General features: G+C 50.8%; 1 protein-coding gene across 4 annotated transcripts in view; it reads left to right on the top strand.

The window, feature by feature from the left end:
• LOC149429401 (axin-2-like) overlaps positions 1 to 27,109 on the top strand; it is a 40,631-nt gene extending 13,522 nt beyond the window's left edge. For 2 of the 4 annotated variants that reach the window (XM_089666449.1, XM_089666451.1), the window contains 3 exons: positions 14,796 to 15,696; positions 21,826 to 21,966; positions 26,953 to 27,109. In XM_089666449.1, the coding sequence (XP_089522575.1) occupies positions 14,796 to 15,696; positions 21,826 to 21,966; positions 26,953 to 27,094 (1,184 nt within the window). In that variant the 3' untranslated portion in view covers positions 27,095 to 27,109. Of the gene's footprint in view, positions 1 to 12,191; positions 12,309 to 12,418; positions 12,507 to 14,795; positions 15,697 to 21,825; positions 21,967 to 26,952 lie in introns of those variants that run through there. The other 2 variants (XM_089666450.1, XM_089666452.1) reach the window with 2 other exon arrangements.
• The last annotated feature ends 300 nt before the right edge of the window (positions 27,110 to 27,409 follow it).

Genomic DNA, 27,409 nt, shown 5'->3' with positions numbered 1-27,409 from the left:
ATGGGGACATTTGATGTAAGGGGGCACTCTGATGGGGACAGTTGATGTAAGGGGGCACTCTGATAGGGACACATGATGTAAGGGAGCACTCTGATGGGGACATTTGATGTAGGGGGCACTCTGATGGGGACATTTGATGTAAGGGGGCACTCTGATGGGGACATTTGATGTAAGGGGGCACTCTGATGGGGACATTTGATGTAGGGGGCACTCTGATGGGGACATTTGATGTAAGGGGGCACTCTGATGGGGACATTTGATGTAAGGGGGCACTCTGATGGGGACATTTGATGTAAGGGGGCACTCTGATGGGGACATTTGATGTAGGGGGCACTCTGATGGGGACATTTGATGTAAGGGGGCACTCTGATGGGGACATTTGATGTAAGGGGGCACTCTGATGGGGACATTTGATGTAGGGGGCACTCTGATGGGGACATTTGATGTAAGGGGGCACTCTGATGGGGACATTTGATGTAAGGGGGCACTCTGATGGGGACATTTGATGTAGGGGGCACTCTGATGGGGACATTTGATGTAAGGGGGCACTCTGATGGGGACAGTTGATGTAAGGGGGCACTCTGATAGGGACACATGATGTAAGGGAGCACTCTGATGGGGACATTTGATGTAGGGGGCACTCTGATGAGGACATTTGATGTAGGGGGCACTCTGATGGGGACAGTTGATGTAAGGGGGCACTCTGATAGGGACACATGATGTAAGGGAGCACTCTGATGGGGACATTTGATGTAAAGGGGGGCACTCTGATGGGGACATTTGATGTAAGGGGGCACTCTGATGGGGACAGTTGATGTAGGGGGCACTCTGATGGGGACACATGATGTAAGGGAGCACTCTGATGGGGACATTTGATGTAAGGGGGCACTCTGATGGGGACAGTTGATGTCGGGGGCACTCTGATGGGGGCAGTTGATGTAAGGGGGCACTCTGATGGGGACACATGATGTAAGGGGGCACTGTGATGGGGACAGTTGATGTAGGGGGCACTCTGATGGGGACACATGATGTAAGGGGGCACTCTGATGGGGACATTTGATGTAGGGGGCACTCTGATGGGGACAGTTGATGTAAGGGGTACTCTGATGGGGACAGTTGATGTAAGGGGGCACTCTGATGGGGACACATGATGTAAGGGGGCACTCTGATGGGGACATTTGATGTAGGGGGCACTCTGATGGGGATAGTTGATGTAAGGGGGCACTCTGATGGGGACACATGATGTAAGGGGGCACTCTGATGGGGACAGTTGATGTAAGGGGGCACTCTGATGGGGACACATGATGTAAGGGGGCACTGTGATGGGGACACATGATGTAAGGGGGCACTCTGATGGGGACACATGATGTAAGGGGGCACTCTGATGGGGACAGTTGATGTAAGGAGGGACTCTGATAGGGATTCCTGATATAAGGGGGCACTCTGATGGGGACAGTTGATGTAAGGGGGAACTCTGATGAGGACAGTTGATGTAAGGAGGGACTCTGATAGGGATTCCTGATATAAGGGGGTGCCTAATACATACTAGCCTTCCCTGGTCATGCCTACCTGTCAGATGTTACTTGCGGGTTGGGACTCGTGGTACAGAAGCGTGCCGAGTGAACGGGGAATACTGCGTCTCTGTCACACTTCTGACATTCTCCATCAGGTAGGACAGATCCAGTCCTGTTCAGGGATCTCTCTGGGTACACTTTATTCTGGTTGATTGTCCTCTCTGTCTCTGGTTGATTGTCCTCTCTGTCTCTGGTTGCTTGTCCTCTCTGTCTCTGTTTGATTGTCCTCTCTGTCTCTGGTTGATTGTCCTCTCTGTCTCTGGTTGATTGTCCTCTCTGTCTCTGGTTGATTGTCCTCTCTGTCTCTGGTTGATTGTCCTCTCTGTCTCTGTTTGATTGTCCTCTCTGTCTCTGGTTGATTGTCCTCTCTGTCTCTGGTTGATTGTCCTCTCTGTCTCTGGTTGATTGTCCTCTCTGTCTCTGTTTGATTGTCCTCTCTGTCTCTGGTTGATTGTCCTCTCTGTCTCTGGTTGATTGTCCTCTCTGTCTCTGGTTGATTGTCCTCTCTGTCTCTGTTTGATTGTCCTCTCTGTCTCTGGTTGATTGTCCTCTCTGTCTCTGGTTGATTGTCCTCTCTGTCTCTGGTTGATTGTCCTCTCTGTCTCTGACCATAAAACCTCATCTGGATATTATTTCTGAACGTTTTGTCCTTTGCCCACAAGCCATTGCCGTGGATTCCCAGAAGTCTCTGCCCCTGTACTTGATGTTCCATGAAGTTTCGTCCTCCTGACATGAAGCGGCGGCCCGTCTCTTGTGTCCTAGCAGGGCTCAGATATTGCTGAGATATTTCACATCTGACATCGGGTCTCCATGGAGGCCACAACCACTTTCCATTAGATCTTCTCCCTGCTGAGCTATTCACATCCCGAAATGAGAAAGGGAGGGGCAGGGAGTCTGGGAATTCTGGGGGAAGATGTGGGGAAGGGTCTGTGCCGAAAAGGGCCAAATGTATATTTTGGCATTTTTCTTATAGAATTGATCAGAATTCCACTCTGGAGGCCACATTTGCACCATACTTTGATGGAGGTTATTTCACCGACATCTGCCATCCAGATCTGGTCAAAGTGTGAAAAAAACTCAAATTTTGAAGATAATTTACAATTGGGTGTAATTGTTTATTTGCTGAGCAGGAAGAGCGATCGCCGAGGTTTTTCCATTTTTCTTTGTAGCCGTTTTTGTTGCTGCATTGGCGCCATCCACCCACTTTGCACTTTGTATAGTACTTTTCCCTTCGCTGACGCAGAGCTCCTGAGTTTTGTTAACTTTGGGAAATCCTGGAGAATGGAAACACAGATATTTCTCAGTTCTAACCAAGAAAAGTGACGGCGGTCCTCAGCCAGGAAGCCTTGCCTACAAGAATGAAAGGAGAACTGTTTGTATCTCTCCACACCAGCCAATCATATTGAACCCATGCTCGGAGTTTGGTTGGTCGTTGATAAAAAGATCGTTACTTGTTTACAAAAGTCCGTCGAAATGAAATGTAGGGATTTCTGAGTTATAAAATGATGATCTGCATACAGGAAATTAATTATGATCTGTCAGCACACAGCACCTCGTATTCCTGTGGGGGATGGGGGTTATATTGGCCAAGTATTATTGACCCCCCTTGTCTTTTCATCTCCCGGCCTCTCACCGCCATTCATTGTCTAGAATTTCCTCCGGCCACTAACAGATAAAAGGATTAATCACTTCAAAGAGAGGCATGACGGACCCCCCTCCCCCCCAGCTACATAGGACTGGACACCAGGTAATTGGCAGCAATCAGTTAATACAGGTTCTCTTTCAAAGAAAACTTTCCACACAACTTTTATTTTAGAGGGCTAAATCCTGAAATCTTGCAAACTTCAAAGGAGGAAAAAACAGGACTTTCCGAGGTAAATTCCCTCACCATCAGCCCCCTCCCCCGCCCGTATCACCTGCTTCTGGGCACAATTCATCCATTTCTAGCAAAGCTCATCTTTTTCAGAATTTCACATTTTTGTTTGCCAGCATAGAGTACGTGCGCTGATTTGCTGATAGCCCAGGTTCTCGAATCGTGTGACGTTCAGCAGAGGTGCCAGTCTACACACACATATCCAAGCCAATGAGAAAGGAGCTCTTTTCCAAAAACAATCAAATGATTTGCCCGTTTCTGCATAAGCAATTCTTATTCCAGGAAAACTCTTCCTATGAGTGATTGTTCCTGGGGGAACTCTTCATATAGTGGTACTCTTATTTGGGGGGACTCGTCCTAAGGTGATGCTCATCCCTGAGGGAACTCTTCCTAAGGTGGTATTTGTCCATGGGGGAACTCTTCCTAAGGTGGTGCTCATCCCTAGGGGAACTCTTCCTAAGGTGATGCTCATCCCTGAGGGAACTCTTCCTAAGGTGGTATTTGTCCATGGGGGAACTCTTCCTAAGGTGATATTTGTCCATGGGGGAACTCTTCCTAAGGTGGTGCTCAGGCCTGAGGGAACTCTTCCTAAGGTGGTGCTCATCCCTGAGGGAACTCTTCCTAAGGTGATGCTTGTCCATGGGGGAACTCTTCATATAGTGGTACTCTTATTTGGGGGAACTCTTCCTAAGGTGATGCTCAGCCCTGAGGGAACTCTTCCTAAGGTGTTGCTCAGCCCTGAGGGAACTCTTCCTAAGGTGGTGCTTGTCCATGGGGGAACTCTTCCTAAGGTGGTGCTTGTCCATGGGGGAACTCTTCCTAAGGTGGTGCTCATCCCTAGGGGAACTCTTCCTAAGGTGGTGCTCATCCCTAGGGGAACTCTTCCTAAGGTGGTGTTTGTCCATGGGGGAACTCTTCCTAAGGTGGTGCTTGTCCATGGGGGAACTCTTCCTAAGGTGGTGCTCATCCCTGAGGGAACTCTTCCTAAGGTGGTGCTTGTCCATGGGGGAACTCTTCCTAAGGTGGTGCTCATCCCTGAGGGAACTCTTTCTAAGGTGGTATTTGTCCATGGGGGAACTCTTCCTAAGGTGGTGCTCAGCCCTGAGGGAACTCTTCCTAAGGTGGTGCTTGTCCATGGGGGAACTCTTCCTAAGGTGGTGCTTGTCCATGGGGGAACTCTTCCTAAGGTGGTGCTCATCCCTAGGGGAACTCTTCCTAAGGTGGTGCTCATCCCTAGGGGAACTCTTCCTAAGGTGGTGCTCATCCCTGAGGGAACTCTTCCTAAGGTGGTATTTGTCCATGGGGGAACTCTTCCTAAGGTGGTGCTTGTCCATGGGGGAACTCTTCCTAAGGTGGTGCTTGTCCATGGGGAAACTCTTCCTAAGGTGGTGCTCATCCCTGAGGGAACTCTTCCTAAGGTGGTGCTCGTCCATGGGGGAACTCTTCCTAAGGTGGTGCTCATCCCTGAGGGAACTCTTCCTAAGGTGGTGCTTGTCCATGGGGGAACTCTTCCTAAGGTGGTGCTCATCCCTGAGGGAACTCTTCCTAAGGTGGTGCTTGTCCATGGGGGAACTCTTCCTAAGGTGGTGCTCATCCCTGAGGGAACTCTTCCTAAGGTGGTGCTTGTCCATGGGGGAACTCTTCCTAAGATGGTGCTTGTCCATGGGGGAACTCTTCCTAAGATGGTGCTTGTCCATGGGGGAACTCTTCCTAAGATGGTGCTTGTCCATGGGGGAACTCTTCCTAAGATGGTGCTTGTCCATGGGGGAACTCTTCCTAAGATGGTGCTTGTCCAAGTGGGGAATTCTTCCTAAGATGGTGCTTGTCCATGGGGGAACTCTTCCTAAGATGGTGCTTGTCCATGGGGGAACTCTTCCTAAGATGGTGCTCGTCCATGGGGGAACTCTTCCTAAGGTGGTGTTCATCCCTAGGGGAACTCTTCCTAAGGTGGTGCTCATCCCTAGGGGAACTTTTCCTAAGGTGGTGCTTGTCCATGGGGGAACTTTTCCTAAGATGATGCTTGTCCATGGGGGAACTCTTCCTAAGGTGGTGCTTGTCCATGGGGGAACTCTTCCTAAGATGGTGCTTGTCCATGGGGGAACTCTTCCTAAGGTGGTGCTCATCCCTAGGAGAACTCTTCCTAAGGTGATGCTCAGCCCTGAGGGAACTCTTCGTAAGATGGTGCTTGTCCATGGGGGAACTCTTCCTAAGATGGTGCTTGTCCATGGGGGAACTCTTCCTAAGATGGTGCTCGTCCATGGGGGAACTCTTCCTAAGGTGGTGCTCATCCCTAGGGGAACTCTTCCTAAGGTGGTGCTCATCCCTAGGGGAACTTTTCCTAAGGTGGTGCTTGTCCATGGGGGAACTTTTCCTAAGATGATGCTTGTCCATGGGGGAACTCTTCCTAAGGTGGTGCTTGTCCATGGGGGAACTCTTCCTAAGATGGTGCTTGTCCATGGGGGAACTCTTCCTAAGGTGGTGCTCATCCCTAGGGGAACTCTTCCTAAGGTGATGCTCAGCCCTGAGGGAACTCTTCCTAAGGTGATGCTCAGCCCTGAGGGAACTCTTCCTAAGGTGGTGCTTGTCCATGGGGGAACTCTTCCTAAGATGGTGCTTGTCCATGGGGGAACTCTTCCTAAGGTGGTGCTTGTCCATGGGGGAACTCTTCCTAAGATGGTGCTTGTCCATGGGGGAACTCTTCCTAAGATGGTGCTTGTCCATGGGGGAACTCTTCCTAAGATGGTGCTTGTCCATGGGGGAACTCTTCCTAAGATGGTGCTTTCCCAGGGTTAACACTTTTTGTGGTGGGGGTGTTCATCTCAGGGGGAACTCTTCCTGAGTGATTAACTTATCCCATGAAACTTTTTAGGGTGCTGCTTGTATCAAGGGAAACTCTTCTTCTTCATCCCTGGGGGAACACTTCACGGTCATGGTGCTAATCCTTAAGGGGAACTTTTCCTAAGGTGTTTCTTATTCCAGGAAAACTCTTCCTAAGGGTGATTGTTCCAGGGGGAACTCTTCATAAGGTGGTGCTTGTCCATGGGGGAATTCTTTGTAAAGCGGTGCTCATCCCTAGGGGAACTCTTCCTAAGGTGGTGCTTGTTCCATGGGAACTCTTCCTAAGGTGGTGCTTGTCCATGGGGGAGCTGCTTGTAAGGTGGTGCTCATCCCTGAGGGAATTCTTTGTAAGGCGGTGCTCATCCCTAGGGGAACTCTTTCTAAGATGGAGCTTGTTCCATGGGAACTCTTCCTAAGGTGGTGCTTGTCCATGGGGGAACTGCTTGTAAGGTGGTGCTCATATCTGGGGGATCTCTTTGTAAAGTGGTGCTTATGCTTATGATCCCACCCTCCCTCTCCAAAGATAAGTGATGGGATAGCCAACATTTTGATTTGTCACCAGAACAGAGAGGGAGTAAAACCTTCCAACGGGGACACCTGTTCTGGTGACAACTTTCCAAATGGGATTTCTCTCACTTTTGAGAGGTTTTCTGTCATTTCCTGTTGTGTCTACAGAACAGGAAATGAAGGGAGGTCACACAATTGTACACGGATGGCAGAAAAACCTTCAGGAGTTTTAACAATTCCCTGCTCCAACCAGAAGAGAGAAGAACCGTTTTGGCTTTCCATCTTCAGGAGATTGGTGGCAGACAGGCTGTCAGAACATTGTGTCATGGTGGTCCTCTGTATTGAATGACCCTTAGCAGTCCTTGTTGGTTGTTCTGGTGGTGACACGTGCCCAGCCGTTGTCCCTATTGGCATTGCTTTGAAGCACAAATAGTCGAAGACACAATTTGAGTCCTTGTCGGCGCACATTCCTGTACAAATGTTTACAGACATGAAAGGCCCGACAACCCTTGTGTGCGTTTGAGGCGGTTCATGTTTTGCTTTCGCTGAGCCAAGTCCTACAAAATACGAAACACAAACAGGAGATGTCTCAGTGTGAGGGGAGAAGAGCTCCACTGAGTGACTGGCTGCCCAACTGGCCTTTTATATTGATGGCTGGTGAGGTCACATGACCCATGCCACACATAGGCATTGGATAGTGGGGCCCCTTAGATGTGTTGGAGGAAGGGGCCAGTAATGGCCCTAGGAGCCCGCCAGTCACCAGCAGAGTTCCAGTTTTCTGTGTCCCCAGCAGGGAGGATTCCCATGAGTTTGGAGGGGTTGTGTCTCTGGGACAGGAAGTGAGGGGAAACCTCCAAAAAGAGTTCTGCCTCTTCCATATCCGAAATAGATGGAGGTTTTGGCTGGAGTTCCACTTTAATGATTTCTTCTATAATGAACCCCCTGATCTCCATGTGTCTAGTATGTGGGAGGGTGAAACAGACTCAGGGTGAAGCAAACTCCATGTGTCTAGTATGTGGGAGGGTGAAACAGACTCAATGTGTCCGGTATAAGGGAGGGTGAAGCAAACTCCATGTGTCTAGTATGTGGGAGGGTGAAACAGACTCAATGTGTCCGGTATAAGGGAGGGTGAAGCAAACTCCATGTGTCTAGTATGTGGGCACGCAAGACTGACTCCATGTTTCCATTTGGAAAGGTGTGTCAGCCTCTATGTGTCTAGTTTGTTATGAGTTAAGGTGAACGTCCGGTGTCCAGCATATAGGGGGGTCGGGGTGGATTCTGTGTGCACTATGTGGAAGGGTGAGGCAGACTCCATGTGTCCATTTTGTGGAAGGGTAAGGACCCCATATGTCTGATTTTGGTGGGGGCTGGGTGGTGAGGTGAGATGAGGATGGGTAAGACCCATGTGTCTGTTATGTGAGGGGATGAGGTGGACTCCATGTGTCCAGGTGAGATAAAGGTGGGCGGGTATGACTGACTCCATGCGTCCAGATGAGATAAGGGTGGGAGGGTATGACTGACTCCATGCGTCCAGATGAGATAAGGGTGGGAGGGTATGACTGACTCCATGCATCCAGATGAGATAAGGGTGGGAGGGTATGACTGACTCCATGCGTGCAGATGAGATAAGGGTGGGAGGGTATGACTGACTCCATGCGTCCATGATGAGATAAGGATGGGAGGGTATGACTGACTCCATGCGTCCATGATGAGATAAGGATGGGAGGGTATGACTGACTCCATGCATCCATGATGAGATAAGGATGGGAGGGTATGACTGACTCCATGCGTCCAGATGAGATAAGGATGGGAGGGTATGACTGACTCCATGCGTCCAGATGAGATAAGGATGGGAGGGCATGACTGACTCCATGCGTCCATGATGAGATAAGGATGGGAGGGTATGACTGACTCCATGCGTCCAGATGAGATAAGGATGGGAGGGCATGACTGACTCCATGCGTCCATGATGAGATAAGGATGGGAGGGTATGACTGACTCCATGCGTCCAGATGAGATAAGGATGGGAGGGTATGACTGACTCCATGCGTCCAGATGAGATAAGGATGGGAGGGCATGACTGACTCCATGCGTCCATGATGAGATAAGGATGGGAGGGTATGACTGACTCCATGCGTCCATGATGAGATAAGGATGGGAGGGTATGACTGACTCCATGCGTCCATGATGAGATAAGGATGGGAGGGTATGACTGACTCCATGCGTCCATGATGAGATAAGGATGGGAGGGTATGACTGACTCCATGCGTCCATGATGAGATAAGGATGGGAGGGTATGACTGACTCCATGCGTCCAGATGAGATAAGGATGGGAGGGCATGACTGACTCCATGCGTCCATGATGAGATAAGGATGGGAGGGTATGACTGACTCCATGCGTCCAGATGAGATAAGGATGGGAGGGCATGACTGACTCCATGCGTCCATGATGAGATAAGGATGGGAGGGCATGACTGACTCCATGCGTCCATGATGAGATAAGGATGGGAGGGCATGACTGACTCCATGCGTCCATGATGAGATAAGGATGGGAGGGTATGACTGACTCCATGCGTCCATGATGAGATAAGGATGGGAGGGTATGACTGACTCCATGCGTCCATGATGAGATAAGGATGGGAGGGCATGACTGACTCCATGCGTCCATGATGAGATAAGGATGGGAGGGTATGACTGACTCCATGCGTCCATGATGAGATAAGGATGGGAGGGTATGACTGACTCCATGATGAAGTCCTCCCGCTCCACCCGCTCCGCGCTCCACCCGCTCCGCGCTCCACTCGCTCCCGCGCGTTCTCGGCTCCACTGTGAACCGGCTGACAATGGTGTCGGGTAATTCTTTGAAGATGAACGTTGTGGAATATTTGCAGGTTGTGGAGCCCCCCGGCGTGGGGGGAGGGGCATATTAGGGATTCTGGCGGTCCTATGTGGAGGCGGCCGTGTGATCGCCATTTCCCCGGAATCCCTTCTACATCTCCATGTGATCCCTCCGGAGGGTGGAATTCTATCCATTCATGGTGGAGTCCTGGCTCTGCTTCCTGCTGCTCCTGTATCTCCTGCAAGTCTGCCCCTAATGACCTGAAACACCCACAATGCTCCTGGGAGTCGCAGACCATGTGATCTCTGCCTGAGCTGTAAGTCACATGACGCGGCTCGGGGGCAGGTGAAGGGAGATAGAATGCGGCTTCTGGGAAATGATGTGGCGGAGTTCTATTGGTGGAATTGATCATGACGCACGTTGATGGATATTGGCTCCGCCTTAAATCTGCTGCGTTCTGTCATTTTCATTGGAGAGGAGAGCATCTTTCTTTCCTGATTGGTACATCTGTCCGTTCTTCTTACCGCCCCCTAGTGTCCGCTATCATCACCCCCCAGACAGAGCCTTTAGGCAGGAGCCACTATCTGATGGCCAATCAGTGTCTGTATCTGGTGACAGGGTCCCTTTAAGGCTGATTGTCAGCTCTGGGGGCGATCTCTGCTGTCCATGGCCTGTTTGATAAAAGAAAAGTCTTACTTTTCTGCCAGTAGATTGCAAGCTCTTGGGGGCAGTGATGTGGGATAGATTGTACAGTCTGTGTGCCGCATGTGACAAATGAGGTGACCAATACAGGGACAGGTGTGATTATCTCCTGCAGCTCATTAGATTGTTAGCTCCTGGAACAAGGATGAGATTTTTGCAATAGATTGTCAGCTCTGCGGCTCTGTGCTGTCTCTAGGCAGTGCAACGGTTAATTATCAGCTGAAGGGAGGTGGGGGGGGGGGGGGGGCAACATGCAGCAGGTCAGTCACTGTGTGACATGCAGGGGGGGGGGGGTCTCTCCTGTGCACACTCCTCCTGTCAGTATCATTCATCACTATCATGTAGGGGCAGCCATGCAGAGAGGAGGAAAGAGGGGAGCATGAGAAGGGGGGTGCAGTCATGCAGGGGGGGGGGGCAGTCATACTGTGCAGAGGCTACGGGGTGTAGTCATGCAGTAGAGGGAGGAGGAGTGCACATGTGCAGTGGAGGGGGTGAAAAAGTGCAGTCATGCAGTGGAGGATTGAGGTGCAGTCATGCAATGTGGGGGGGGGTGCAGTCATGCAGTGTGTGTGTGGGGGGGGTGCAGTCATGCAGTGGGTGTGCAGACATGCAGTGGGGGGGAGGGGTGCAGTCATGCAGTGTGGGGGGTGCAGTCATGCAGTGGGGGGGGGGGGTGCAGTCACACAACAGTGGGGGGGGTGCAGTCATGCAGTGGGGGGGGGGGTACAGTCATGCAGTGGAGGGGTGCAGTCATGCAGTGTGGGGGGTGCAGTCATGCAGTGGGGGTACAGTAATGCAGTGTGGGGGGTACAGTCATGCAGTGGGGGTGCAGACATGCAGTGGGGGGGGGGGTGCAGTCATGCAGTGTGGGGGGTGCAGTCATGCAGTGTGGGTACAGTAATGCAGTGTGGGGGGTGCAGTCATGCAGTGGGGGTGCAGACATGCAGTGGGGGGGGGGTGCAGTCATGCAGTGTGTGTGTGGGGGGGGTGCAGTCATGCAGTGGGGGTGCAGACATGCAGTGGGGGGCCGGGTGCAGTCATGCAGTGTGTGTGTTGGGGGTGCAGTCATGCAGTGTGGGGGGGGGGTGCAGTCATGCAGTGTGGGGGGTGCAGTCATGCAGTGGGGGGTGCAGACATGCAGTGTGGGGGGTGCAGTCATGCAGTGGGGGGGGGGGTGCAGTCATGCAGTGTGTGTGTGGGGGGTGCAGTCATGCAGTGGGGGGTGCAGACATGCAGTGTGGGGGGTGCAGTCATGCAGGGGGGGTGCAGTCATGCAGTGTGGGGGGGTGCAGTCATGCAGTGTGGGGGGGTGCAGTCATGCAGTGTAGGGGGTGCAGTCATGCAGGGGGGGTGCAGTCATGCAGGGGGGGTGCAGTCATGCAGGGGGGGTGCAGTCATGCAGTGTGGGGGGTGCAGTCATGCAGGGGGGGTGCAGTCATGCAGTGTGGGGGGGTGCAGTCATGCAGTGTGGGGGGTGCAGTCATGCAGTGTGGGGGGGTGCAGTCATGCAGGGGGGGGTGCAGTCATGCAGTGTGGGGGGTGCAGTCATGCAGTGTGGGGGGTGCAGTCATGCAGGGGGGGTGCAGTCATGCAGTGTGGGGGGTGCAGTCATGCAGGGGGGGTGCAGTCATGCAGTGTGGGGGGGTGCAGTCATGCAGTGTGGGGGGTGCAGTCATGCAGTGTGGGGGGTGCAGTCATGCAGGGGGGGTGCAGTCATGCAGTGTGGGGGGGTGCAGTCAGGCAGGGGGGGTGCAGTCAGGCAGCGGTTGCCCAGTGGGGGGGTGAGTGACAGGCTCTGTGATGTGAGTTGTGTTGGAGGAGGAGGAGGAGGAGGAGGAGGAGGAGGAGGCGGCGGCTGGATGGCTCTCAGCTCTGCACATCATTCTGCTGCTCTGCCTGAACAGTGAGCTGTGAGCGGAGAGGCTCCTGGGGGCGCAGCACCATCTGGGGGCACCCTGGCACCCCTGCAGGGATGGTAAGCCGCTCCTTTCATGTGGTCGCTCTTTGAAGTGTCTGCTGTGTGATACAATGTAACAAGGTGGGCTCAGTGTGACCCCCCCCCCTCCTGAGCCTCCTCCCCTCCCCCCTCCCTCTGATCTCTAAGAAGCTGTGCATGCCTGGCCAGGGGTCATTGTACACCGAGGAGGGCAGAGATGGGCGCCCGGCCCCCCAGGTAACCACCAGGATATGGGGAGAGCTGCCATGTTCAGCATTGGATTGGCCCCTGCCGGTGTATGGGGGGCTCTGAGCTGGAACCTGCTGGTGTGTATGGGGGGCTCTGAGCTGGAACCTGCCGGTGTGTATGGGGGGCTCTGAGCTGGAACCTGCCGGTGTGTATGGGGGGCTCTGAGCTGGAACCTGCCGGTGTGTATGGGGGGCTCTGAGCTGGAATCTGCCGTTGTGTATGGGGGGCTCTGAGCTGGAACCTGCCGGTGTGTATGGGGGGCTCTGAGCTGGAACCTGCCGGTGTGTGTGGGGGGCTCTGAGCTGGAACCTGCCGGTGTGTATGGGGGGCTCTGAGCTGGAACCTGCTGGTGTGTATGGGGGGCTCTGAGCTGGAACCTGCTGGTGTGTATGGGGGGCTCTGAGCTGGAACCTGCCGGTGTGTGTGGGGGGCTCTGAGCTGGAACCTGCCGGTGTGTGTGGGGGGCTCTGAGCTGGAACCTGCCGGTGTGTGTGGGGGGCTCTGAGCTGGAACCTGCCGGTGTGTATGGGGGGCTCTGAGGTACCCCTTGTGTACGGCACGCTGTGCCCTGGGATGGTCAGCATTGATGTGGATAGAAGTTGGGATCAGGAGGGGTTTATTTTCCGTTTGATGTCTGCAGTCCTCACTGTAATGAATTCCTCCTCCGCAGTCGGTGATATTTGTGGACGAGGTCGGCGTTCGGATCGAGTTTATTATTTGGTTTATGTTTGTGTTGGATTCTCCTGTCGGGGACAGTCTGTGTATTGCTGTATTTGCGGTGTGGAGGGGCTCCCTGGTATACAGGCGATGGAGCGCTCAGAGCTGGGGAGGTTGTCTGATGTGCGGGGGGCTCTGTGTGCAGCTGGGTGGGTTTCCTCTGATATTCTGGGAATGGGAAACAGATGAGAGGAGGCAACACGGCGGGGAGGAGAGCGCTCTGAAATCCTCTTCACCTGCACATTGTACTACCAGACCCTGCACCCCTCAACCTGTACCCTGCACCCCCCAACCTGTACCCTGCACCCCTCAACCTGTACCCTGCACCCCCCAACCTGTACTCTGCACCCCTCATCCTATACCCTGCACCCCTCATCCTATACCCTGCACCCCTCATTCTGTACCCTACACCCTTAAATCCTATATCCTGCACCCCTCATCCTGTACCCTACACCCTTAAATACTATACCCTGCACCCCTCATCCTGCACCCCTCATCCTGTACCCTGCACCCCTCAACCTGTACCCTGCACCCCCCAACCTGTACTCTGCACCCCTCATCCTATACCCTGCACCCCTCATCCTATACCCTGCACCCCTCATCCTGTACCCTACACCCTTAAATACTATACCCTGCACCCCTCAACCTGTACCCTGCACCCTTACATCCTATACCCTGCACCCCTCATCCTATACCCTGCACCCCTCATCCTGTACCCTGCACCCCTCATCCTGTACCCTGCACCCCTCATCCTATACCCTGCACCCTTCTATCCCATACTCTGCACCCCTCAACCTGTACCCTGCACCCCTATACCGTGCAAGTCTATAACTCATATCTTGCAAGCCTACATCCCCTCACCCCATACCTTCAGCTTCGACACCCTTTACCCCATTCCTTCAAGCCTACACCCCATGCCCTGCATCCTTTTCCAACTGTCCACCCGTACCCCGAACCCCTCACTCCCATGTCTTGCAACCTTCACCCTTCACTCCATACCCTGCAACACTTAATCAACACCCTGCAACCCTCAAGCTGTACCCTGTAGTCTTACACCCCATACCCCTCATTCCATCCCCTGCACTGTGCCCTGCATCCTTGCACCCCTCACACTGCATTCCATGTCCTGTACCCCAAACCCCACACTGTCCTTCCTGCTACACTGGGCATCTTGTACTGGCCAGGTGCTGGTCTGGGCACCATGTTGGCTTCAGAACCAAGACTGCCCAATATAGAGAGTCTCTCTCCAGTGGTAACGTGAAAAGAATTGCTTTACATTGCTTGCTCTATCCATCCATCCATTCATCATCTATCTATCCATCCATCCATCCATCCATCCATCCATCCATGGCCATAGATTTGTCTCTCTCTGTCGGTCTCTGGGCGTAGGGGGTTAAGCCTCTCCACTCACATGGCGTCCTTTGAACGCGCTCTGTGATTTGCATTGTGTATGTCTGTGGCTCTCTGTGGCAGTGAGGAGTTGAAAAGACTGTTTACTTTTTCTTTTGATGTTGGGCGGATCTGGTTTTGATTAAATCAATACTTTCTTTTCATTTACAGAGGGAAGAAGGCTCGCAGGATCCCCTGCTGACTTGAGAGAGAGAGAGCAGATTACAGAGGAATTTCACATCTACAATAGCAGCCGGAGAGCCATGAGCAGTGCCTTGCTGGGGGCTCACCTCTCGGATGAGACCAGCAGCTTTCGAGAAGACGCCCCTCGCCCACCAGTGCCAGGAGAAGAAGGCCAGACACCATGCCAGTTCCCAGCTCCAAGCCAAAGATCAAAGTGCGCACCGCTTTCTGATCCTCCCCGGAGAAATGAAGATGGTTTGGGGGAGCCGGAAGGCAGTGCGTCCCCTGACTCTCCGCTGGCGAGGTGGAACAAGTCCTTGCATTCCTTGCTGGGTGATCAGGATGGAGCTCATCTTTTCCGGACTTTCTTGGAAAGGGAAAAATGCGTGGATACTTTAGACTTCTGGTTTGCCTGCAATGGTTTCCGACAGATGGACATCAAGGACCCAAAAACACTGAGGGTGGCTAAGGCTATCCACAAACGCTACATTGAGAATTACGGCGTCGTGTCCAAACAGCTGAAGCCTCCAACCAAAGTTTTCATCCGGGACTCCATCAAGAAGCAGCAGATTGATTCCACCATGTTTGACCAAGCTCAAGCAGAGATCCAGGCGATGATGGAGGACAACGCTTACCACATGTTCCTCACCTCCGATATATACCTCGAATACGTCAGGACTGGAGGAGAGAACACAGCTTACTTCAACAACATGGGACCCGGGAGCTTAAAACTAGTTAGCGGCTATCTGCCCACTTTAAACGAGGAGGAAGAACTGAACTGTGTGGACCTAAAACACAAGGGCTCACCATCGGTGGTGGCTCTATCCAGCAAATCTTTGAGGGCTACTGCAAATTCCCGAGCCAAGGAGGCCATGGACCACTGCTACAGGTAGGACCCAGCTTTCTCGTGTCTTCTCCCCTTCACCACGTGTAGTGTGTTCTTCATGGAATCATAGGGATGTTGTGTATCTTCGTTCTGTGCTAATGAGTGATGTCAAGTTGTAGTTCTCCTCTGTGAACTAATTTGCTATCAATAATTTGTTGTGGTGGTATATGGAGCTTTATGGGTGGCTACGTCTCCGTTTTCGCTTGACTGTTTCTGCTTTGAATGATGGTGACAGTTACAGTACTTGTCCTAGTTCTCCTGATGCTGGTGACCAGACGTGGACTGTAGATCCATTCAGTGTTCTCTTCGTCTATCATTCACAGAGTATCTTATGGAAAGAATGGGTTTAGTTGCCATTGACGGACTACTACCTATCGCAATACTCACTACCTCGGTATTCATTAACCTGATATTCTGATTGTTTTGGTTTTCATTTTTCAAACTTAGGTCAGGAGAACGTTTTTTTAGGCTTGGCCCTGGACGCTGTTCCAGGATCTGAGTTGCATGCTGAGTCCTAAGTTTGTCTTGAAGGTTGTCTTTTTGCCTAAATTGAGGTCAACAGCCAATGGTGAGCGTGTGTGGAGTTAGGTGACCCCGGTTATATGAGTATGTGCACAGCTGGTACCCTGCTCACCCCAGGTGACCCTCAATGGGAGATGCTCACTAGGTGGAGGACATCGCCCTCTGCTGACTCAGCTTGCACCTACACCATCAGGGAGACCGCCAATGACCACGTTGGGATGCCATGGCACGCTACATCAGTGGGAGGACTGATGATTGATCTGACCGTATATTATTAGTGTTGTGATATTATGACCTGGCCATCAGCAATACCAATCATTGTCACAAAGAGTATTGTATACTGATATAGTCTGTATTTTTATGGATTTAGAGATCTGCAGAACATCGCTCCCTCCCATCCCCCTCCTGACAGATCAATATTGATATATTCTGCAGAGTTTTCCATCAGTAGCTCAGTTTTTGGAAATAATTGTTCCCAGGACCTCCACCATTTCCTGATCACCTGACTGGTGCAATAGAGGTTGTCCTGTGTCCTATGATTCCAGTTCTCATGTTGTGGTGGTGTCTCCTGTGGTGGTTGAAGGGTTAACGCATGTAAGCTGGAGGTTAATTGAAAGGAATGTCTTGGCTTTGAAGTTGGATGACTGGGAAGAAGATCCCCTCTGATCTGGAGTCATATAATGGATACAGTCTGTCCTTCTAGCCGACCATTCTATTATGGCAGCACAGATGAAAGTCCCACTTTTCATCATCAGATGTGCAGAGTTCAGGGGAAGGGCCCCGGGTATCCTATCTGTACCCTACGGGGCCCCGTGGAGGAGAGCTTACATGCTTGTCCTGGCTTGGGACTCCAATATAGGTTCATTCAGGAAGATAAAGCTTTTCATTCTGACATCATAATTATTATTATACATATATATAGCTCTGACATATACCACAGCGCTGTACAGAGCACACTGAGCCAGTCCCATCAGTCTCTATACCAGAGGAGCTTACACTCTAATGTCCCCTCCCCCACAGTCACATCAGTCTCTGTACTAGAGGAGCTTACACTCTAATGTCCCCTCCCCCACAGTCACATCAGTCTCTGTACCAGAGGAGCTTACACTCTAATGTCCCCTCCCCCACAGTCACATCAGTCTCTGTACCAGAGGAGCTTACACTCTAATGTTCCCCTCCCTCGCAGTCACATCAGCCTCTGTACCAGAGGAGCTTACACTCTAATGTTCCCCCATACCTGTACAGGCACAGACTAGGGCCAGCCTGGTTGGATGTGGCTCTCCAAGTTGTTGGGATGTGGCCGAGTATCAGAGTCAGAGAAGGAAACCCACCAACATGGGAAAAACATCCAACCATAGATAGAGAAGTGATGGAAGTTGCAACAAGAACCCTGGTGCTGTGATGCCACAAGTTCCGGTGTCTGCAGTTCACTGGGCAATGAAACTTCTGAAGAGACTTTTTCAGGATCTCCAGGAGACATAATAATTGTCTCATCTCATGTCATTATTAGATCTGAGCTGACCTGGAGGACTATTCATGGAACAATGGTGCCATAGAAGCCGAGGGTGATGTAGTGTTAGTAGCCATGTCATGGGGTTTGTTTATTGGTAGAACTTCAGAAATGTCCTCCTTGTTTTCATTATAACAGCCACAAGCTAAAATGCCATCAAACAGAAGAGATCTCTGAGGTTCTCCTGATTTCTGAGCAAGGATTCCTCTCCACCTTCATCAGAACGGAGCTGGACTGAGATCTGTCTGTTGAACATTACATCCTTCCTCACTCTTCCTCATCTTTCTCCATCCTTCCTCAACCTTCCTCCATCCTTCCTCAACCTTCCTCATCTTTCTCCATCCTTCCTCAACCTTCCATGTCCTTCCACAACCTTCCTCAACCTTTCTCAGCCTTCCACATCCTTCTTCATCCTTCCATATCCTTCTACAACCTCCCTCATCTTTCCTCATCCTTCCTCATCCTTCCTCATCCATCCTCATCCTTCCTCATCCTTCCTCATCCTTTCTCAGCCTTCCACATCCTTCCTCATCCTTCCTCATCCATCCTCATCCTTCCTCATCCTTCCTCATCCATCCTCATCCATCCTCATCCTTCCTCATCTTCCTCATCCTTCCTCATCTTCCTCATCCTTTCTCAGCCTTCCTCAACCTTCCTCATCCTTCCTTATCCTTCCTCAACCTTCCTTATCTTCCACATCCTTTCTCAGCCTTCCACATCCTTCCTCATCCTTCCTCATCCTTCCATATCCTTCTACAACCCTCCTCATCTTTCCTCATCCTTCCTCAACCCTCCTAATCCTTCCTCATCTTTCCTCATCTTTCCTCATCTTTCCTCATGTTCCTCATCCTTCCGACAACCTTCCACATCCTTCCCTATCCTTCTACAACCCTCCTCATCCTTCCTCAACCTTCCTCATCTTTCCTTTTCTTTCCCAAGTGGGAAGAATGTCCCTTACATTGGGGGTCAGTGGGAAGAATGTCCCTTACATTGGGGGTCAGTGGGAAGAATGTCCCTTACATTGGGGGTCAGTGGGAAGAATGTCCCTTACATTGGGGGTCAGTGGGAAGAATGTCCCTTACATTGGGGGTCAGTGGGAAGAATGTCCCTTACATTGGTGATCAGTGGGAAGAATGTCCCTTACATTGGGGATCAGTGGGAAGAATGTCCCTTACATTGGGGGTCAGTGGGAAGAATGTCCCTTACATTGGGGGTCAGTGGGAAGAATGTCCCTTACATTGGGGGTCAGTGGGAAGAATGTCCCTTACATTGGTGGTCAGTGGGAAGAATGTCCCTTACATTGGTGGTCAGTGGGAAGAATGTCCCTTACATTGGGGGTCAGTGGGAAGAATGTCCCTTACATTGAGGGTCAGTGGGAAGAATGTCCCTTACATTGGGGGGTCAGTGGGAAGAATGTCCCTTACATTGGGGGTCAGTGGGAAGAATGTCCCTTACATTGAGGGTCAGTGGGAAGAATGTCCCTTACATTGGGGGGTCAGTGGGAAGAATGTCCCTTACATTGGGGGTCAGTGGGAAGAATGTCCCTTACATTGGGGGTCAGTGGGAAGAATGTCCCTTACATTGGGGGTCAGTGGGAAGAATGTCCCTTACATTGGTGGTCAGTGGGAAGAATGTCCCTTACATTGGTGATCAGTGGGAAGAATGTCCCTTACATTGGGGGTCAGTGGGAAGAATGTCCCTTACATTGGTGGTCAGTGGGAAGAATGTCCCTTACATTGGGGGTCAGTGGGAAGAATGTCCCTTACATTGGGGGTCAGTGGGAAGAATGTCCCTTACATTGGGGGTCAGTGGGAAGAATGTCCCTTACATTGGGGGGTCAGTGGGAAGAATGTCCCTTACATTGGGGATCAGTGGGAAGAATGTCCCTTACATTGGGGGTCAGTTGGGAAGAATGTCCCTTACATTGGGGGTCAGTGGGAAGAATGTCCCTTACATTGGGGGGTCAGTGGGAAGAATGTCCCTTACATTGGGGGTCAGTGGGAAGAATGTCCCTTACATTGGGGGTCAGTGGGAAGAACGTCCCTTACATTGGGGGTCAGTGGGAAGAATGTCCCTTACATTGAGGGTCAGTGGGAAGAACGTCCCTTACATTGGGGGTCAGTGGGAAGAATGTCCCTTACATTGGTGGTCAGTGGTACGAATGTCCCTTACATTGGGGGTCAGTGGGAAGAATGTCCCTTACATTGGGGGGTCAGTGGGAAGAATGTCCCTTACATTGGGGGGTCAGTGGGAAGAATGTCCCTTACATTGGGGGTCAGTGGGAAGAATGTCCCTTACATTGGTGATCAGTGGGAAGAATGTCCCTTACATTGGGGGGTCAGTGGGAAGAATGTCCCTTACATTGGTGATCAGTGGGAAGAATGTCCCTTACATTGGGGGTCAGTTGGGAAGAATGCCCCTTACATTGGGGGTCAGTGGGAAGAACGTCCCTTACATTGGGGGGTCAGTGGGAAGAACGTCCCTTACATTGAGGGTCAGTGGGAAGAACGTCCCTTACATTGGGGGTCAGTGGGAAGAATGTCTCTTACATTGGGGGGTCAGTGGGAAGAACGTCCCTTACATTGGTGATCAGTGGGAAGAATGTCCCTTACATTGGGGGGTCAGTGGGAAGAATGTCCCTTACATTGGTGGTCAGTGGGAAGAATGTCCCTTACATTGGTGGTCAGTGGGAAGAATGTCCCTTACATTGGTGGTCAGTGGGAAGAATGTCCCTTACATTGGTGGTCAGTGGGAAGAATGTCCCTTACATTGGTGGTCAGTGGTACGAATGTCCCTTACATTGGGGGTCAGTGGGAAGAATGTCCCTTACATTGGGGGGTCAGTGGGAAGAATGTCCCTTACATTGGGGGGTCAGTGGGAAGAATGTCCCTTACATTGGGGGTCAGTGGGAAGAATGTCCCTTACATTGGTGATCAGTGGGAAGAATGTCCCTTACATTGGGGGGTCAGTGGGAAGAATGTCCCTTACATTGGTGATCAGTGGGAAGAATGTCCCTTACATTGGGGGGTCAGTGGGAAGAATGTCCCTTACATTGGTGGTCAGTGGGAAGAATGTCCCTTACATTGGGGGTCAGTGGGAAGAATGTCCCTTACATTGGGGGTCAGTGGGAAGAATGTCCCTTACATTGGGGGTCAGTGGGAAGAATGTCCCTTACATTGGGGGTCAGTGGGAAGAATATCCCTTACATTGGGGATCAGGGGGAAGAATGTCCCTTACATTGGGGGTCAGTGGGAAGAATGTCCCTTACATTGGGGGTCAGTGGGAAGAATGTCCCTTACATTGGGGGTCAGTGGGAAGAATGTCCCTTACATTGGGGGTCAGTGGGAAGAATGTCCCTTACATTGGGGGTCAGTGGGAAGAATGTCCCTTACATTGGGGGTCAGTGGGAAGAATGTCCCTTACATTGGTGATCAGTGGGGGGAATGTCCCTTACATTGGGGGTCAGTGGGAAGTATGTCCCTTACATTGGTGGTCAGTGGGAAGAATACCCCTTACATTGGGGGTCAGTGGGAAGAATACCCCTTACATTGGTGGTCAGTGGGAAGAATGTCCCTTACATTGGGGGTCAGTGGGAAGAATGTCCCTTACATTGGGGGTCAGTGGGAAGAATGTTCCTTACATTGGTGGTCAGTGGGAAGAATGTCCCTTACATTGGGGGTCAGTGGGAAGAATGTCCCTTACATTGGGGGTCAGTGGGAAGAATGTCCCTTACATTGGGGGTCAGTGGGAAGAATGTCCCTTACATTGGGGGTCAGTGGGAAGAATGTCCCTTACATTGGGGGTCAATGCCGGTCCAGCTGGTTACTTTGGGTTGCTGACAATATGGCGTCATGTTGGGTAGGAGATAAATGGGGGGTGTTTTCTTTGGGTACTTCCTGTTCAGTATTGGTATAGCACCAACATAGTCCGCAGCGCTGTACATAGCACATAGATTGGATATGGAGGTGTTGGGATCAAACAGGGAGATGTGGATATCCATGTGCAGGCCAGTCAGTGCTGAGTATCTGTGTCATCTCGTGGATAACAAAGGGTTAAAGTGGGGCGACGTTCAGTGACATGTTCTGTGTTGTGTCCCGCAGGGCGTACAAGAGGAGTGACCCCGTCAACCCGTACCACGTCAGCTCTGGATTCGTCTTTGCACCGGCCGCCAGCACCAATGAGAGCGAAGTGTCCAGCGACGCCATGACGGACGACTCCATGTCCATGACGGACAGCAGTGTGTAAGTGGCCTGTCAGCTGTGGGGGGAGCGGGGTGGACTCTCCTGGGGGGAGCAGGGTGTACTCTCCTGGGGGGTGTACTCCTGTGTGTGTCACTTCAAGGATACTTCAAGAGCCTGGCTGTAGGTAACAAGCATTTGATGCAGAGATCCTCTGACAGTCTCATGTTTCTTCTGAAGTCCTCAGACCGGTTGATGGTCTCGGAGGTGGGAGATGAAGTGAGCCGGTAGCAGCGTCCCCCCCGGCTGTCGGCGTTTGAGGAGACCCTCTGCTGTGGACAATGGCTGATTAAAGCGCCAGGGGGCCAAACTACAAAGCGTTGGCAAATCCAGAGCCCCCCCCCCGTGTGGGTGACAACCATACCATGGGGCCCCCCTTCCTCCATCAATCTCAGCCACCTCTGCCCGGTGTCCAGTCCTGTCCTCCACCCCCACCGTGGCCATGTTCACCGTCTCTCCCGCCCCTCGTGGCAGCGCTGCGACTTTCTGTTCTTCGCCCCCCCCGCCGTTCTCCGGGCGAATCGTTCCCTAATTATTGGTCCTCTTTCCATACAGCGCAGTGTTTTATTCGGGGGCCCCTCCCCCTCCTCGAGCGTCGGACGCCAAGGGAACGGAGCGCATTGAACTTCAAACATCACCTTATCTTACAAACCAGCCTTTTGATGTGCGTGAGATCACAGCGCCGTTACCCAGCCCCCGCCAAACCGACACGCCGCTGAGTACATCGGCAACCCAATCCTCGGTCAAAGCCGCTGCGCAACTATTTCTGTCCGCGGATGGGCGCGCAGCGTCTGACGTAAGGGAACGTCCTGTCCGGGAATGTCACCCGCTGCACACCCCAAAGTGCCAATCAAAAAATGTTCCCTCCTGTAAAACGCCCGACGGGCGGGAAAGGGGGGCTTGCTGAGACTTTTAGTTCCCCGGCTGTTGGAAAGTCGTACCGCGCTCAGCTGGCCTTTAGACCCCAACGTGGCGGCCTGCGACCCGGGAAATCCTCGGGACCATTCCCTCTGTACATGGGATGGAGTGATGGGAACGCAGTGTGACCAGTGCGCCCTCTGCTGGTGAACATGGGTATAGCTCAGTGACAATTCTCTCTTCCTATATATGGGGTATTACTGCAAACTACGACAGCCAATCAACAGTCTGTAATAAACAAGACAGCACTGCTGTGATTGGTTGGAGGTTTTCTGCCATAGTGAGTAACCCCCCCTCAGGTCACTTGGGGGGGGTCACACGTGTTGGGTCCCTCGGGGTCTCACAGCGAGTATATAGAACAACATTGTTCTGAACATTATATAAGGTGAGCCTGTGATGGGTGCTCCCATTGATGAGTGTCTGCAGGTTCTGGGCCTGAACCCCTGAGAACTCCTGTCCAGCTCAACCAATCACAAAGCTCTGAGCTCAGGATGGCAGCGGCAATGGCGGCCCTTTTGTTTACCCCCCAATAAAGGAACATACAGTCAGGTCCATAAATATTGGGACATGGACACAATTCTAACATTTTTGGCTCTATACACCACCACAATGGATTTGAAATGAAACCAACAAGATGTGCTTTACCTGCAGACTGTCAGCTTTAATTTGAGGGTATTTACATCCAAATCAGGTGAACGGTGTAGGAATTACAACAGTTTGCATATGTGCCTCCCACTTGTTAAGGGACCAAAAGTAATGGGACAGAATAATAATCATAAATCAAACTTTCACTTTTTAATACTTGGTTACAAATCCTTTGCAGTCAATGACAGCCTGAAGTGTGGAACGCATAGACATCAGCAGACGCTGGGTGTCATCCCTGGTGATGCTCTGCCAGGCCTTTACTGCAACTGTCTTCAGTTCCTGCTTGTTCTTGGGGCATTTTCCCTTCAGTTTTGTCTTCAGCAAGTGAAATGCTCCATCGGATTCAGGTCAGGTGATTGGCCATTGCAGAACATTCCACTTCTTTGGTGTCTTTTGCAGTCTGCTTTGGGTCATTGTCCATCTGCACTGTGAAGCGTCCAATGAGTTGTGAAGCATTTGGCTGAATATGAGCCGATAATATTCCCGAAACACTTCACAATTCATCCGGCTGCTTCTGTCAGCCGTCACATCATCAATAAATACAAGAGAAGCAGTTCCATTGGCAGCCATACATGCCCACGCCATGACACTACCACCACCATGATCACTGATGAGGTGGTATGCTGAGGACCATGAGCAGTTCCTTCTCCATCCTCTTCTCTTCCCATCACTCTGGTACAAGTTGATGTCGGTCTCATCTCTCCATAGGATGTTGTTCCAGAACTGTGAAGGCTTTTTTACATGTCGTTTGGCAAACTCTAATCTGGCCTTCCTGTGTTTGAGGCTCACCAATGGTTTCCATCTTGTGGTGAACCCTCTGTATTCACTCTGGTGAAGTCTTCTCTTGATTGGTGACTTTGACACACATACACCTACCTCCTGGAGAGTGTTCTTGATCTGCCAACTGTTGTGAAGGGTGTTTTCTTCACCAGGGAAAGAATTCTTCGCTCATCCACCACAGTTGTTTTCCGTGGTCTTCCGGGTCTTTTGGTGTTGCTGATCTCACCGGTGCGTTCCTTCTTTTTAAAAATGTTCCAAACAGTTGTTTTGGCCACGCCTCATGTTTTTGCTATCTCTCTGATGGGTTTGTTTTGTTTTTTCAGCCTAATGATGGCTTCACTGATAGTGACAGCTCTTTGGGTCTCATCTTGAGAGTTGACAGCAACAGATTCCAAATGCAAATAGCACACTTGAAATGAACTCTGGACCTTTTATCTGCTCATTGTAATTGGGATAATGAGGGAATAACACACACCTGGTCATGGAACAGCTGAGAAGCCAATTGTCCCATTACTTTTGGTCCCTTAACAAGTGGGAGGCACATATGCAAACTGTTGTAATTCCTACACCGTTCACCTGATTTGGATGTAAATACCCTCAAATTAAAGCTGACAGTCTGCAGTTAAAGCACATCTTGTTCGTTTCATTTCAAATCCATTGTGGTGTATAGAGCCAAAAATGTTACAATTGTGTCCATGTCCCAATATTTATGGACCTGACTGTATGCGCCAGCACACCATGGATCCCAAAATACGGTCCAAAGAGGTTTTCATTGCAGAAGGATCCGTCACAGAGGAAAGTGCAACGTTACGGACCTACGCAGGACCCCTTCATCAGGTATGTGATCACATGTCTGCCACAGGGGTCCTGCGTGGCTCTGGAGCATTGCTCTGTGACGGATCCTTCTGTGGGATCCATGATGTGCTGGAGAACGTCCGTTTATTTGTGGCGTCTCTGCAGCACCGCTATTGAAGGGCCCCATTTCCAGGAACCTGTGTGATGGGAATACAGACCTTTACCATGACAGGTCCCCTTTATGGAACAAACAGCAGCTCTGCCATTAGTCTGCATCTGTCTCTGCGCAGACTCTGGAAGTATCCGTTATATGTCAGGAAGGATCAATACACCATCAATAGGTCCCACTGTACTTCTAGATCCTGCACAGGGGAAGCGGACAGACTCCAAGTGTCCACTATGTGCACTGGGAAACGGGACGGAATGTTACAGGTGTCCGTGTTCTAGGTGATATGAATGTTACAATGTTACAGGTGTCCGTGTTCTAGGTGATATGAATGTTACAATGTTACAGGTGTCCGTGTTCTAGGTGATATGAATGTTACAATGTTACAGGTGTCCGTGTTCTAGGTGATATGAATGTTACAATGTTACAGGTGTCCGTGTTCTAGGTGATATGAATGTTACAATGTTACAGGTGTCCGTGTTCTAGGTGATATGAATGTTACAAAGTTACAGGTGTCCGTGTTCTAGGTGATATGAATGTTACAAAGTTACAGGTGTCCGTGTTCTAGGTGATATGAATGTTACAAAGTTACAGGTGTCCGTGTTCTAGGTGATATGAATGTTACAAAGTTACAGGTGTCCGTGTTCTAGGTGATATGAATGTTACAATGTTACAGGTGTCCGTGTTCTAGGTGATATGAATGTTACAATGTTACAGGTGTCCGTGTTCTAGGTGATATGAATGTTACAATGTTACAGGTGTCCGTGTTCTAGGTGATATGAATGTTACAATGTTACAGGTGTCCGTGTTCTAGGTGATATGAATGTTACAATGTTACAGGTGTCCGTGTTCTAGGTGATATGAATGTTACAATGTTACAGGTGTCCGTGTTCTAGGTGATATGAATGTTACAAAGTTACAGGTGTCCGTGTTCTAGGTGATATGAATGTTACAAAGTTACAGGTGTCCGTGTTCTAGGTGATATGAATGTTACAAAGTTACAGGTGTCCGTGTTCTAGGTGATATGAATGTTACAAAGTTACAGGTGTCTGTGTTCTAGTTGTCATGAATGTTCCAGTGTTCTAGTTGTCACGGATGTTCCAGTGTTCTAGTTGTCACGGATGTTCCAGTGTTCTAGTTGTCATGAATGTTCCAGTGTTCTAGTTGTCACGGATGTTCCAGTGTTCTAGTTGTCACGGATGTTCCAGTGTTCTAGTTGTCACGGATGTTCCAGTTGTCATGAATGTTCCAGTGTTCTAGTTGTCACGGATGTTCCAGTGTTCTAGTTGTCACGGATGTTCCAGTGTTCTAGTTGTCACGAATGTTCCAGTGTTCTAGTTGTCACGGATGTTCCAGTGTTCTAGTTGTCACGGATGTTCCAGTGTTCTAGTTGTCACGGATGTTCCAGTGTTCTAGTTGTCACGGATGTTCCAGTGTTCTAGTTGTCACGGATGTTCCAGTGTTCTAGTTGTCACGGATGTTCCAGTGTTCTAGTTGTCACGGATGTTCCAGTGTTCTAGTTGTCACGGATGTTCCAGTGTTCTAGTTGTCACGGATGTTCCAGTGTTCTAATTGTCACGGATGTTCCAGTGTTCTAGTTGTCATGGATGTTCTAGTTGTCGCGATGTATGATGGTCCTGTGACTGTCGCACGTACTGACCCGCCATGTTGCGTCTGTCCTGCAGGGACGGGGTTCCGCCGTATCGCTCGGGCAGTAAGAAGCAGCTGCAGCGGGAGATGCATCGCAGTGTGAAGGCCAATGGTCAGGTGTCTCTACCTCACTTCCCAGTAAGTGTTCTCGATGTCACATATCAATGCCATCAATAATCAATCAATGAGTGTGACTGAACTGATCAATACAGACCCCCCTTCCTTCCACTCTCCATCAGTCTTGGCAGAATTTTGTTGAGAACCGATCGGAATTTAGATTGATTGAAATGTTTTCTTCTGTAGATGTTACAATTTTCTATAGATTGTATTGCCGATCGATCTTACTGTGTGGGGGAAATTCGATCGGACGATGTGCTGTACACCTAGTGATCACACCATCGGATTTTCCGTCCAGACTGATGAGAATAATTCCATTGAAATCAAGTGCTTTCGATGGTCATAGATTGGATCCTGTTGATCAGATTGTTACGT

Source organism: Staurois parvus, unplaced genomic scaffold, assembly GCF_062004578.1.
Source record: "Staurois parvus isolate SC_StPar_1 unplaced genomic scaffold, SC_StPar_1.0 ptg002717l, whole genome shotgun sequence".
Taxonomy (NCBI): Eukaryota; Metazoa; Chordata; class Amphibia; order Anura; family Ranidae; genus Staurois; species Staurois parvus.
Note: the sequence above shows the minus strand (reverse complement) of the source record. Positions and strands in the feature narration are given on the sequence as shown.